General features: G+C 39.3%; 1 protein-coding gene across 1 annotated transcript in view; it reads right to left on the bottom strand.

Moving 5' to 3' along the window:
• The window catches only part of MYO16 (myosin XVI), a 482,244-nt gene that overhangs the window by 145,527 nt on the left and 323,008 nt on the right, over positions 1-13,709 (bottom strand). Inside the window, exons 28-29 of the mRNA XM_044285559.1 lie at positions 12,007-12,103; positions 8,465-8,708 (exon numbers count right to left, since the gene is read on the bottom strand). Of these exons, the coding sequence (XP_044141494.1) occupies positions 8,465-8,708; positions 12,007-12,103 (341 nt within the window). The remainder of the gene's footprint in view (positions 1-8,464; positions 8,709-12,006; positions 12,104-13,709) is intronic.

The following is a 13,709-nucleotide window of genomic DNA, read 5'->3' on the forward strand; positions in this document are numbered from 1 at the left end:
ATCATTACATGTCATTCTTCTAATCCAATGATCTGTCTGTGCACAGGTGCACCTCTATGCCCCTCCTGCTGTCATTCCAGTTCATTATTGTACTCCCAACCAGTAGGACATGCAACATTAAATAACTGAAATCTCAGGCTAGACATGTATGTATAGATCTACCAGAGTGATCAATCATGGTCTATCAGTTCAAGGTACGTTAACAGGGGTGGTGGCGCAGCGGCATGACGTGAGGACGTAGGCGTGCCGCGATCCCTCCCACCCTCCCCCTCCTACCTGGCTCCATGTGTAGGATTGTTTGTACCTGCTATGTGACGGCGTTTTCCCTGCTCTGCCCTCGGCTTGCTGTCGGGTGAGGGGCCCTGGCTGTAATGGAGGGAGGCTGGGTGTCTGTGGCGGGGGGAGCTTGAGCGGAGCTGTCGACGCCGATCTTGAGTTAGCGGCGGGGTCTGTGTGGCAGCTACTGAGTTTCCCTGGTGCTGCTGACTCTGCTTTCTCTTGCTCCTGTCTGGCCTGGCTGGATGGCAGAGACGCTGTGGAGAACACACGTGCTCATGCACTGATAGCGGCGTCTGGTGGCAGCTTGAGTGATACTCGACTTGTTGACACAGATGATCTGCCCTTAACATTTCGGGTGGTCTCAAGTACATGAGTAACCTGAGGGGTGACTTTTATGAACCAGCTTCCCAAAACAAGCAAAACTAATATCTGCTAATGCTTGCGAACACTCGCAGACCTGGCCTGCTGATATTCACCTATCCCCGCCATGGCTAATGAATCTGGGCTGTTTGTTATACCCATGCCATAAATCTTAGCTAGGTCACCCTGTGATACCTGGTGACATAATATATGGATGATCTTTATGGAACAGCGTCCTGTAATCCATGGCAGAGAAATAGTACTGGCACCTAAAACAACTAAAATCAAAATAAGTTAACATCTGCCTTGTTAACCGTTTTGGTTGATGAACTTTCTTTTTGACTAACCATGTATATCATCAGGAAACCAAAAAAATAAGTAAAACCAGTATCTATTAACATTTACTAACATCTGTTCTGTTAACCTCCTTTGGCTTATCAATACCTGCTATTGAATGTTCATTGGCAGGGGGAGAGGGGGATAGTCAAAATAACTACCTGCTAACATTGTTGCTACTTTCAATGCTATCCCCCTTGGCTGAGGAATCTTCTGTGTTTAATTATCTATGTTATATTTTGGACTGTTATGTTTTATAATCTGCCGCTACTCTGTACGGTTCCCCCTGTTCTGGCCAGGATGAAGAGGTCTCCGTCTCATGTGGACTTGGTATTGTCCCCCCTATGGCATTGGGGTGTGGACGAAACTGCGGACCTGAGGAATACTCCTGATATATTGATTCTATGATAGGATTAGATTGGGAGTACCCCACAGGACGTACCCTAAGCTTTAATATTTTGGAACCTATTTGCAGGCATGAAGATTGTTATTTGCTTTTTTTCCCTTTCCCTTTTCCTTCCCCCCCCCCTAATATTGTTAATGCTGTTGTTTTATAATATAATGCCAGCAAAGGTCCCAGGCGGGAAGTCTCTGGGTGCAAGCGGCGGTAGCCCAGTCTCAAAAATGGACACATTTTTTAAGTCACCACAATACAAGACTAGGACTAACCAGAAGGGTAACAGGGAGAATAAAATTGATCCAACAGACCCACCAAATATAGATGGGATTGGTGATGGAGAAGAGGGAAAGAGTGATAAGCACGCAATAACAGAAGAGAGGATAGATATAGTGGATAAGAAGCTGACAGATATCCTGAATGCGGTTCAGCAGTCGAACCAGGCATTGGGAGATCTGTCCGCTAAAATTTCCACAGTCCAAACTGATTTGTCCTTAATCAAAGATGAGATGAATAAAGTACGTGAGAAAGTTAAAGATCTCCAGTTGGTCACAAAAGAGCTAAAGAGAGAGATGGAAGGGATTAAGAATAGAATGGGGGCGATAGAAACTGTAAAGAACTCATTACAGGAAAGAGTCACTGAAATTGAGGATAGATCTCGCACACTGAACATACGCCTGGTTGGGTTCCATGAAGGGTCTGAAAAACATGACCCGACAGGGTTTATCCAGCAATGGTTATTAGAAGTGTTTGGGGTGGATAGACTGTCTATGGGGTTTTCGGTGGAGAGGGCCCACCAGATACCAAATAGACAGCCACCGGTAGGGAGCCCCCCAAGAGCAATCTTGGCCAAAATTATAAATGTTCGGGATAGGGATAACATTATGAAAAATTTAATAATTCTACTTCCCCTGGAGTATAATGGGAGGAAAATAGGAATATATCCAGATTATTCGAGGGCAACACAGGAAAACACCTCAAATTTAGAGAGGTCAAGAAGAAAATGGCGGCAGCTAAGATTAAATACTCCCTCTTCTACCCTATAATAATGAGAGTGATATACCAGGATCAAGCATTTTTTTTTTAACCAACCAGATTAAGTATGGGAGTGGCTGGATGGTAGGGGGATAGGTCCCTGATTTATAGGTAATTTAATACCTAATGGAGACGGAGGGGGGGTGGATAGGTGGGGGGGAGGGCGAAGTGTTAGAGTTAAGTGAACCGTCCGGTTCGTCTGACCAAGTGGGGGTGGGGGGTGAGATGGGGTTAATGGGGTCTTGGTGGTCACTATGGGATGCTCTATCTCTCCTTCCTCCCTTCCCTCCCCCATCGTGGCAGATGCGGCGGACGTAGTGCTGAGTATGAAGACACATAAATAGAATATTCATGTGAAATATACGGGGAATGGCCGAGAAAGCGAAACGGGTGGTCATGTTTGACGTAGTGACGAGGCATCTTCCACCGGTTATATGTCTCCTTGAAACGCATCTCACATATGAGAATATTAGCATTGCAAAAAGGAAATAGGCAAAATATGACTACCATGCTTGCTGCTCGGCCTATTCCCGGGGTGTCAGTGTGTATGTCCACAGTAAGGTGGACTATATTCCAATTGCCCACAGAATTGACCCAGAAGGTAGATTAGTTTTTCTGCACTGTCAGTTAAACGGTATTGTCTGCATATTGACATTTGTCTATGTTCCTCCTCCCTTTTCTATGTCTGTCATGTCATACCTGGCAGACTTTATTGGCTCTAGAGCAAGGTGCCCCGTTTTGGTAACCGGGGAATTTAATGACGTAATGAACCTAGAGGAAGATAGATTTTCCAAGGATCATGTTTGTAAAGCAAATAAAGATAAACTGGTACTGCTAAGAAGGGTCTGCCGGGAGATGGCATTGACAGACATCTGGCGATATTTGTATGGTGAAAAAAGAGCATACTCCTGTTTTAGCCGGGTGAATACAGTAATGTCTAGAATAGATTTAGCTTTAGCTAATTTTGAATTTTTATATATGGTAACAAAAAAGAAGTACGAAATACACACGATCTCTGACCATTCTCCAATAGTGGTAACGATTAAAATGGGGCACTATAAGAAGAAAACGAGAAGCTTTAGACTAAACACCCACTGGATTACGTTGGCTAAGGAGCAGGAAAATATAACAAATGAGATCCAGGAATTTTGGCTATTGAATGCCCCGTCGGCACCTATGCAGTTTGTATGGGACTCTTTTAAAGCGTTTTTGCGCAGAGTTTAAATAGCCAAGATTAACAGGGAAAAAAAGAGAGTATGTGGATAAAGAACTAGCATTAAAAAGAAGAGTCCAGTCCCTACAGGGAGAGATAGTTAATATTTCGAACTCCGCTGTACAAGTACAGTTTGAAGAAGCTAGACTAGAGTATAAAAATTATCTGCTAGAAAAAGCACAACATAGTTTTTTTTTTTACAGGAGCCAAACACTTCGCTCAGGCAGGGAAACTTTGAAATCTTTTATCTTCTTTGATCCAAAACCCAAAAAAATGTATAGGATAAAAAATATCAGATTGGAAAATGAGAGAGAGCAGGATGAGAGAGAGCAGGAATTTGTTAAGTACTATAAAACCTTATATACAAACAATAATAAGCAGCAGGATAGAGACATTGAAAAGTTCTTAGAGAACATTAATCTTCCCAGACTAACAGAGGAGGATTGTAAAATACTAAATTGGCCTATAGATTTAAATGACTTATCTGAAGCTGTCAAGACCATCCGGGGAAATTCGTCTCCAGGGATTGATGGGCTCCCGTTTGAAATCTATCGCCAGTATGGTGATACAATCTTGCCATTATTACTACAGGTGTTAAACAAAACCTACCAGACTGGTGAACTCCCTTTATCTTTATCTTAAGCCGTGATCACACTTATTTTAAAAAAGGGTAAAGATGAAAGATAGATAGGGGCATATCGCCCGATCTCTCTGTTAAATACAGACTATACAATCTGCGCAAAACTATTTGCTAATAGATTAAAGGGAGTTATAGACAGGCTATTCTATCCAGACCAGACTGGGTTTATACCCAAGAGATTGGTACAATCCAGCATACATAGAGCTTTTCTGAATATGCAGGTTGAGGAGGGGGGAGGTTCCCGCACCATCCTGTCATTAGACGCTGAGAAGGTGTTTGACAGGGTGGACTGGGAATATCTCTGGAAAGTAATGCTTAGGATGAATCTGGGCCAATACTTTATTAAGTGGGTCCAGATTCTATATAATCATCCCAAAACTAGAATAAATATCAATGGGGTATGGTCTGAGCAAATAGAGTTGTTCAGAGGAACAATACAGGGATGCCCTCTTTTCCCTTTAATGTTTGCGCTATTTATAGAACCGCTGGCAGCCAAAATTAGATTGGATGAAAAGATTAAAGGTTTTGGTATGAACGGGACCTCCGATAAGATAAGTATGTATGCAGATGATATCTTAATCTTCTTGGAGAATCCAACATCTCAGCTGTTTCATTTTATGGAACTAATAAACAAGTTTAGCGATATCTCGGGATATAAAATCAACTGGGCTAAATCAGTATTGTTACTGCTTGATCCGGAACCCCTACCGAATTCTGTAGAAATCAGGGTATTAAAACCTATGGAATCCTTTGAATATCTGGGTGTAAAGCTGAGTGCAAGCATCCTAGACTTCACAAAACTAAATGCTTTCCCTATATTGATTAGATGCAAAAGCAAAATAAGTGTCTGGCAGAAGTTACCGATAGATAAATGGTGTTACTTCCCCAGATTTTGTATATATTGCCGCTTGTCCAGTTTGGATAGAGGACTGTTTCTTCAACCATCTGGAACGGCTTCTGAATGACTTAATCTGGTGAAGAAAAAGGGTAAAACGAAAACAAAAATATCTGTGGTTAGCGGAAGGCTATCTGTTCCCTTTTTCCAGGGATACTATTTGGCCTCCCAAGTTCAGTGGTTAAAATCTGGGGGAAATAATATAAAAGAATATCTAGAAAGGGGCTTTAATGGCCCAAAATACAATATATTTAGTATCTTAGAGACAGGATTTATTAAAAGTAAAGGGAAAAAGTACCCAATATGTCGAATGGTTGACTTGGCTTGGGGAAAAATTTAAAGAATACAGGGAATCTTGAATACTTCACAGTTTTCACCTTTGTGGTATAATAACAATATGAGACAATTTCAACTAATTGCAGAACACAAGTATTGGGAAAAGTACGGTATTATTTATACATCACAGTTAATTAAGAATGGAGAAATAAGAGCATTTAAAGAGTTATGCCCAGGAATAAATTTAGACTCAACGAGTTGGTTTCGGTATCACCAATTAAAACACGCCTTTGAAGCTACACAAAATAGGGAATATTTTATCACAATAAAACATGAATTTATAGATTTTTGTTATCAATGTACTACTACCAGGGTCACTATTTCTCAAGTATATAGGATAATAAGGAAGGAGTTGGGTAAAATAGTAAAGTTCAACAGTGAGGAAAAATGGGGAAAGGATATAGGATTATTGTTAAGTGAGATTTATAAAGAACAAAAATCAAACTGCTGGAAATGCAGAGAAGAGGCTGCAGATTATATGCATATGATTTGGACTTTTCAGTTTTCAGTTTTCTAAGCATAGAGTCCCTAGTATCCCTCCCACTGAAACCGGAAGTGGCTGTTCCATCGTCAATTAGGGAAAAAAAGAACAAAAAGATTTGGATAAGAGGTCTTATGGCGGCAAGAGTGACTATCGCAAGTGAGTGGGGTTCCAACAGAGCGCCCGATATTATCGAGTGGAAAAACCTATTGGTAAAGATCGAAAGGTTTGAGGAATATGCAAGAAGCAGTGTAATCAGTTGCTGAAGGGCGGTTCCATCACCCGGATGGGGATGGGGGGTTGGGGGAGGAGAGAGAGAGATGAAAAATAATGGAAAATAAGGTATACCCCTTATGGGGGATCGTTTATGGTGCCCACCGAGACAACCATCATGGGGTGGGGGATAATTTGGATAGACAATGAGAGGTCTGAGCACAACCAATACAGTGTTTAGAGGGCAGTCTGGTAATCCCCTAAAATGGAACAGATTGTTTAAAACATTTTTGTACTATTTTTGTTTATAGTGATTTGTAACTTATTGTAATGGCTGTTTTTGTAGATGGTATATAGAGGCACTCTTTGTATTGGTATATAGAGGCAGACTTTGTATTGTCAAATTGTATTTTAATTTTGTATTATGAAAGCAAAAAAAAAAAAAATAAAAGGTATGTTAACAGGAGACATCGCAAAACCATGCCACACAACTTGTTCCAATTTTGGAGGTTTCATATGGCTAAAATCTGCTGGATGTTTCACCCACATGCCACATATTGGAGCCAGGTACTTGATAAACTTCAGATATGATCAATTTACATATCACATACATCCAGCACTCCTCTCCATAAAAACAGATCCTTTATTTATTAATATTTAATGACTAAAAAAGATCTACATGTTTCGGATAAGCCCAAACGTATCCTTACTCATGGTCTGGTCATGAGAAGGGATACGTTTGTGCTTATCCGAAACATGTAGGTCTTTTTTAGTCATTACCTTTGCGGCTACGGATGTTTTATTTTTAATATGACTGAATGAAAGCATCTGTTTTTATGGAGGTGAGTGCCAGAAGTTTGTTATGCACAAGTGTATGAACTAGAGCCAACACAGGGATCCAAAGCACCGCTCTTATGCAAGGGGAAGAACATGGAACTACAACTAGGGCTGTGGTAAGCTGAAATATTCATCTATATTTGTTATTATTCAACGTAAGATATTAACAACACCTGCTACTTCCTCAATTTGCATGACCTTAAGGTTTGCCCTTTTTGGTATTTCAAGTTCAATGTTGAGGAGTGTAGATAGATAGATCTGACTGCAGGAGTTCTTCCTGCCGGAGTTCCAAATGATCAACTAATATTTCAATGGGAAACTACTGGTGTCTGCATATTTATTTTGCAGAGATATGAGATGAAATGGGACATTAGACTTAGCACTTAGAAAGGCAAGATTGAGAAGGGATACAGGGTGCACCTTCTTCTCAGGTGATAATGAAAAAGCAAAAAAAGACATTTTAAATAATTAAAAAATAAAGATCCCTGAGTAATAGTTAAATTGCTCATGATATGGAGCTGGTATTTTAAAATGTTCATTTGAAAAGCAACAATAAGATTTCATAGACCAGTAGTTTTCAGGGAATGTAGAGCTCTCATTGAGATGAAGATAAACATGGTTGGGAAATACCGTACAGCAGTCAAGTACAATTATTATTATTATTATGATCACCTAATGGTCCTAATTACTTCAGCAGATAAAGTACATCGGTGCACTCCTTTGTACACTATTAAACACAACCCCAAATGGAGTGCAAAAACACCTCGATGAATAAAAATCAACTTTTATTAAATGCAAAGTTAAGAATTAAAATCACTGCAAAAACAAGATAGTAGGGAAAAACAACCGCACACAAGCTCTAATACTCCCTCTGAATATTAGTAAAATCGGGAGAGATAGGCAATTCGTAATAATATTAGTAACCCTACGTGAAACGGACCTACAGATAAATCATATGATACACACTGCAATTCTTAATATGCTGTGGGGTCACCTATGACCGTTCCTAAGTGTAACAAAGTAAATACCGATCTATATTCCTGAGGAAGCCATAATACGCAAAACACGCATCAAAGATCGACACCACCTCTACACCCTCCAATTGTAATTAGGTATGTTTACACTTAGGGTTTATGGGAATATAGATAGGTATTTACTTTGTCACCCTTAGGAACGGTCATAGGTGATAGGTCATAGGTTAAAGAATCTGGATTCACAGAGATCAGCTGATCACCACACAGGCTTCTTGATAAAGAAAAATGGATGTCATCATGAAAAAGCTTCTTTAATCTAAGTCCAAAATATAATAAGTTTCATGGTCACTAGCCTTCACTATGCTGAATTCAATTGCCAAACTCCACCAAAGTTGAAATTAAGATGTAAGCTTTAGCGTTAACTCAGTGCGACGTTTAAAAAAAAGTCTATATCATTTGAACAAATACCTGGAAGAAATGTCTTTCTTATCACCAGATAATCCTGTTGTGTCATCATTTTTTACATCTGGATCAATGCGAAGTCTGTCTTTCTCACGGGTGATGTCAGATGCATTCTGAATAACCAGAGAGTGGTAGGCATTCTGTCCTAGGTTCTCCACAGTGAGTAGAAAGTCTTCAATACAAGTATCCTCACTTTGTTTAATGCTCATTTTTTGACAGAGATGTTGACGGGCTAAAAACCTTCTCACAACTATGGTAATAAATAAAAATAAGGCTACATTACATATAGAAGCATGCCGTACATATATAATAAATACTTTAAAGTTAATAAATATTATTCTCATCTGACTGGAAGGATGATATTTTATATTTTTATATATACCATATGTGATTTTAAAATTTAGATACATAAAAGACATGGGGTGGATTTATCAAGTCCTGCACTCTAGAATTCTGTATTCACAAAGTGGCAAAATAGAACTTTTGTGACTTTTGAGGTCACTTGTGCAAAATGTTTACGACTTTTTAGATTTTTAAATCACTTACTTCAGTTTTGAAAAGTAGGCGGAAAAGTTGGCATGATTAGCTATGTTAATGAATTTCACTCAAGAGTGGAAATTCGCAAAAAAAGTCCTAAAGAAACTTCAATAGGGTTGATGTAGAAAACTGAAGTAGCATTTCTGGATGGAAGTGTTAGGTTTAAAGACTAGCCAATTTAACAAACGTGTGCCATTTGATAGATTTGGTGCCAGGTACAACAAAGCAGACTCAAGGAAAACTGACTTCAAATATTACCCTTATTACCTATAGGTTAAATCATGTTTTTAATGTTAAACATATTTTAAAATTTTTTAGTTGGTATTATTTTTAATTCCACATTAATTTTAATTCTACCATAGATAATAAACAATCACCATATACAGCCAGGTCCATAAATATTGGGACATCAACACAATTCTAACATTTTTGGCTCTATACACCACCACAATGGATTTGAAATGAAACAAACAAGATGTGCTTTAAGTGCAGACTGTCAGCTTTAATTTGAGGGTATTTATTAGGTGAACGGTGTAGGAATTACAACAGTTTGCATATGTACCTCCCATTTGTTAAGGGACCAAAAGTATTGGGACAATTGGCTTCTCAGCTGTTCCATGGCCAGGTGTGTGTTATTCCCTCATTATCCCAATTTCAATGAGCAGATAAAAGGTCCAGAGTTCATTTCAAGTGTGCTATTTGCATTTGGAATCTGTTGCTGTCAACTCTCAAGCTGAGATCCAAAGAGCTGTCACTATCGGTGAAGCAAGCCATTATTAGGATGAAAAAACAAAACTAACCCATCAGGGAGATAGCAAAAACATTAGGCATGGCCAAAACAACTGTTTGGAACATTCTTAAAAAAAGGAACGCACCGTTGAGCTCAGCAACACCAAAAGAACCGGAAGACCATGGAAAACAACTGTGGTGGATGACCGAAGAATTCTTTCCCTGGTGAAGAAAATACCCTTCACAACAGTTGGCCAGATCAAGAACACTCTCCAGGAGGTAGGTGTATGTATGTCAAAGTCAACAATCAAGAGAAGACTTCACCAGAGTGAATACAGAGGGTTCACCACAAGATGTAAACCATTGGTGAGCCTCAAAAACATGAAGGCCAGATTAGAGTTTGCCAAACGACATCTAAAAAAAGTTCTGGAACAACATCCTATGGACAGATAAGACCAAAAATGATTGTACCAGAATGATGGGAAGAGAAGAGCATGGAGAAGGAAAGGAACTGTTCATGATCCTAAGCATACCACCTCATCAGTGAAGCATTGTGGTGGTAGTGTCATGGTGTGGGCATGTATGGCTGCCAATGGAACCGGTTCTCTTGTATTTATTTATGATGTGACTACTGACAAAAGCAACAGGATGAATTCTGAAGTGTTTTGGGCAATATTATCTGCTTATATTCAGTCAAATGCTTCAGAACTCATTGGACGGCGCTTCACAGCGCAGAAGGACAATGACCCAAAGCATACCAAAGAGTTTTTTAAGGGAAAGGAGTGGAATGTTATGCCATGGCCAAGTCAATCACCTGACCTGAATCCGATTGAGCATGCATTTCACTTGCTGAAGAAAAAAGGGAAAATGCCCCCAAGAACAAGCAGGAACTGAAGACAGTTGCAGTAGAGGCCTGGTAGAGTATTACCAGGGATGAAACCCAGCATCTGGTGATGTCTATGCGGTCCAGACTTCAGGCTGTAATTGACTGCAAAGGATTTGCAACCAAGTATTAAAAAGTGAAAGTTTGATTAATGATTAATATTCTGTCCCATTACTTTTGGTCCCTTAACAAGTGGGAGGCACATATGCAAACTGTTGTATTTCCTACGCCATTCACCTGATTTGAATCTAAATGCCTTCAAATTAAATCCGACAGTCTGCAGTTAAAGCACATATTGTTTGTTTCATTTCAAATCCATTGTGGTGGCGCATAGAGCCAAAAATGTTAGCATTTTGTTGATGTCCCAATATTTATGGACATGACTGTATATTTGCACTGTAAGCAACTCTTACAATAAATAATCTTGTATTGTACTTCAACAATACAAAAAAAGCCATTAAAAATATACCTGCTCTGCAATTAGTAAAATAAATGTTCTGCTATTGTCTGCTACAATCAGCTGTTACTGCTTATTTACCAAATTGTGCGCAGGTTCTCCCTATCACGTAGAACTCACAAGATAAGAAGTGTGGGACTTGTGTGCATACATATTGACATTACCTTTATTTTAGTTATATACTGCTGACAGACAATTATTTACTTTGTAAAAGTCGGGTATTACGTCTCTGTTTATTTCATCTCAAGATATGGCTGCATTTCATTGTTGTCATTGTAACTATCTACCAATATACTTCCTCGTTCTCAAGGGAGAGAGAACTATAAAATGGTGCTGTAATGTTCTTTAGGCTTTATATAGAATGAAAGTACAAGTAAATCAATTCGTTTTTACAGCTATAGATATGTTTAATATTTTATTTCTGGTTTTATTCATACCAAGGTTATTCATTGAGTAAGATAATTGTATGCAACTTATAATTTCACCATTTTGCCAGCTTTCTGCTTTTTGTCATTTTGCCTACAAAACATCAAGACCTGTTCTGATCAAGTACAGTTGAGACAACCTATTTCAAGAAAGAGCTTTGACAGAAACTATTAGCACTAGGACTTCTGACAGTAGTCAGCTACCATTAGGAGCAATCTAATATATTTTTGAGTATGAAAAATGTGTACATTTGTCTTCAGTATGCTTCTCGAGTAGTAGCTGTAGCCATTCAGAATTGTAGCATTTAACATGGTTTTCCAGTCCTTTCATATTGATTGCCTATCGTCAGTAGTTGGGAAGTCAGGAGTCGACAACCCTGTACTCCCTCTGATCAAGTGTTCTGCAGTAAAACTGCTGCTCCGTGTATGTAGGTAATGTTTCTCAAAATCAAAAAAGCACTAACAAATGCTTAATAATAAGACAGTTAAAATTAATTAAAAGCAGCTAATATTTTACCTTTCTGGCAAAGTATAATTTTCCTTTGTAGCTGAACACACATGTCATTAAGTTGATCAGCTTGCCAGTATTTCAAGAAAACTTTTCGAGCTCCAATCTATAAAGAGAAAATGTAATGATCTCAGCAATAAATAAACATACAAGCAACTTCAATTTTATAAAGTGAGAGCCTGATTGATACCAAGACAGTGCTAAATGATGATATAACAAGTCAAGGGGCACTCGCGGGCTGATGCAAACTGAAAGAAGGGCAAAAAATCATTAGTAAGATCTTTTGTCCCTATTCAGATTGCATATTGTTGGCAGTATATCCTCTGTTTACACAGGGAGATGCTCATATAAAAATATCTTGTCAGTTGATCACTGCCCTGTTTACACTGGGCAATGATTGGAAATGAGCATTATTATGAGCGCTGGTTGGCCCATGTTAAAAGAAAACTTATGGAGGATTATTGGATGGATTATTGCTATGAACGCTCTTTCCCGATAAACAGCCCATGTAAAGGATCTCACTAATGCTAGTGTTTAACTAGCCTAACATATAATACGAACATCAGTGCTCTGGGATGTTTTTGCTGTTTTGACAGCAAGATAAGTGTTGTGTGTGGCACTATTCTGGCCTTTAAAAAGTATGGAAACCCTGCCAAAACCTTTGGCATGGTCTCCAAGCAAAGATGTGAAGATAGCTTTATGCTGGCATTAGATCTATAATGGCCAAACTCGTAGATTTTGGCATGTTTGGGTGACCATCTAATGTGTATGGTGGCTTCTCAACTCTCCCCTACAGTAGATGTTAGGATATATAAGGATAGGACAAATTTGATTTCAATCGTCCCATACTTTTGTTTTTTGAGAATTAACCTGCTGCGAGAGGTGTCTGAAAGCAGCTTTCTGCCATTCACTACATATACATGCTGGGCTGAGTCAAGCATGGATATGTATTGTGACAGAGTGTCTGGAGAAGTAGTGGATGGGGTCTGTGTGTGCCTAAGGTTCCTCACTTCTGTCATTTAAAAAGCAACCAGGGAAAGGTTCAGCAGAGGTCTACGCAGACCTCTCTGCAATTTGGGTTTGTAAAGAAAAAAAACTGGGCTTTTAGGGCCTGTATTGCTGGAGTGGGGAGAGAAGGGTGGGGCCCCACTCCATCCGGACAGTCCGGGTTTTGGGCTGTCAGGTAATCACTATTCAGGTGTGCGAGCCTGATATAAGGCTGAGAATGGAGACACCTCTCTCTCTGCCTGGGGAGAGAACTGCTTGGAGTCTCTGTGAATAAATCAGGTGGTACAAACAATAGGGTTATGTTTGGTGTCCAGTGTTAGGCTGGCACCAGGTTAGTCAGGAGTTCTTTATTGTATAGTTAGAGCCGGACAGGCATAGAATTTTGTTTGTTTATGTTTATTTTATGTACCACCCGCTGGCAATAAAATCTGGACAGTTGATGGAAAACTGAGGTTGTCTCAAATCAGTGCTCAAGAGAGCTACCTAACTCTTACAGTATAGAAGGATTGCAAGCGATAGCTGTCACCCAAAAGAACGTTCAGCTGACAGTTATCTCATGTGTATGACCAACTTTAAGCCTGTTCCCAGAGATGAGCAAAGTACTGGAAAATTTGATTTGGCTGCTTTGCTGAATTTTACAAAGTAAATCGCTTTGTGAATAATTACTTTGTCACTAAACACATTTCTTTATTAGTAGTGGGTGC

This window comes from Bufo gargarizans, chromosome 3 (assembly GCF_014858855.1).
Source record: "Bufo gargarizans isolate SCDJY-AF-19 chromosome 3, ASM1485885v1, whole genome shotgun sequence".
Lineage (NCBI taxonomy): Eukaryota > Metazoa > Chordata > Amphibia > Anura > Bufonidae > Bufo > Bufo gargarizans.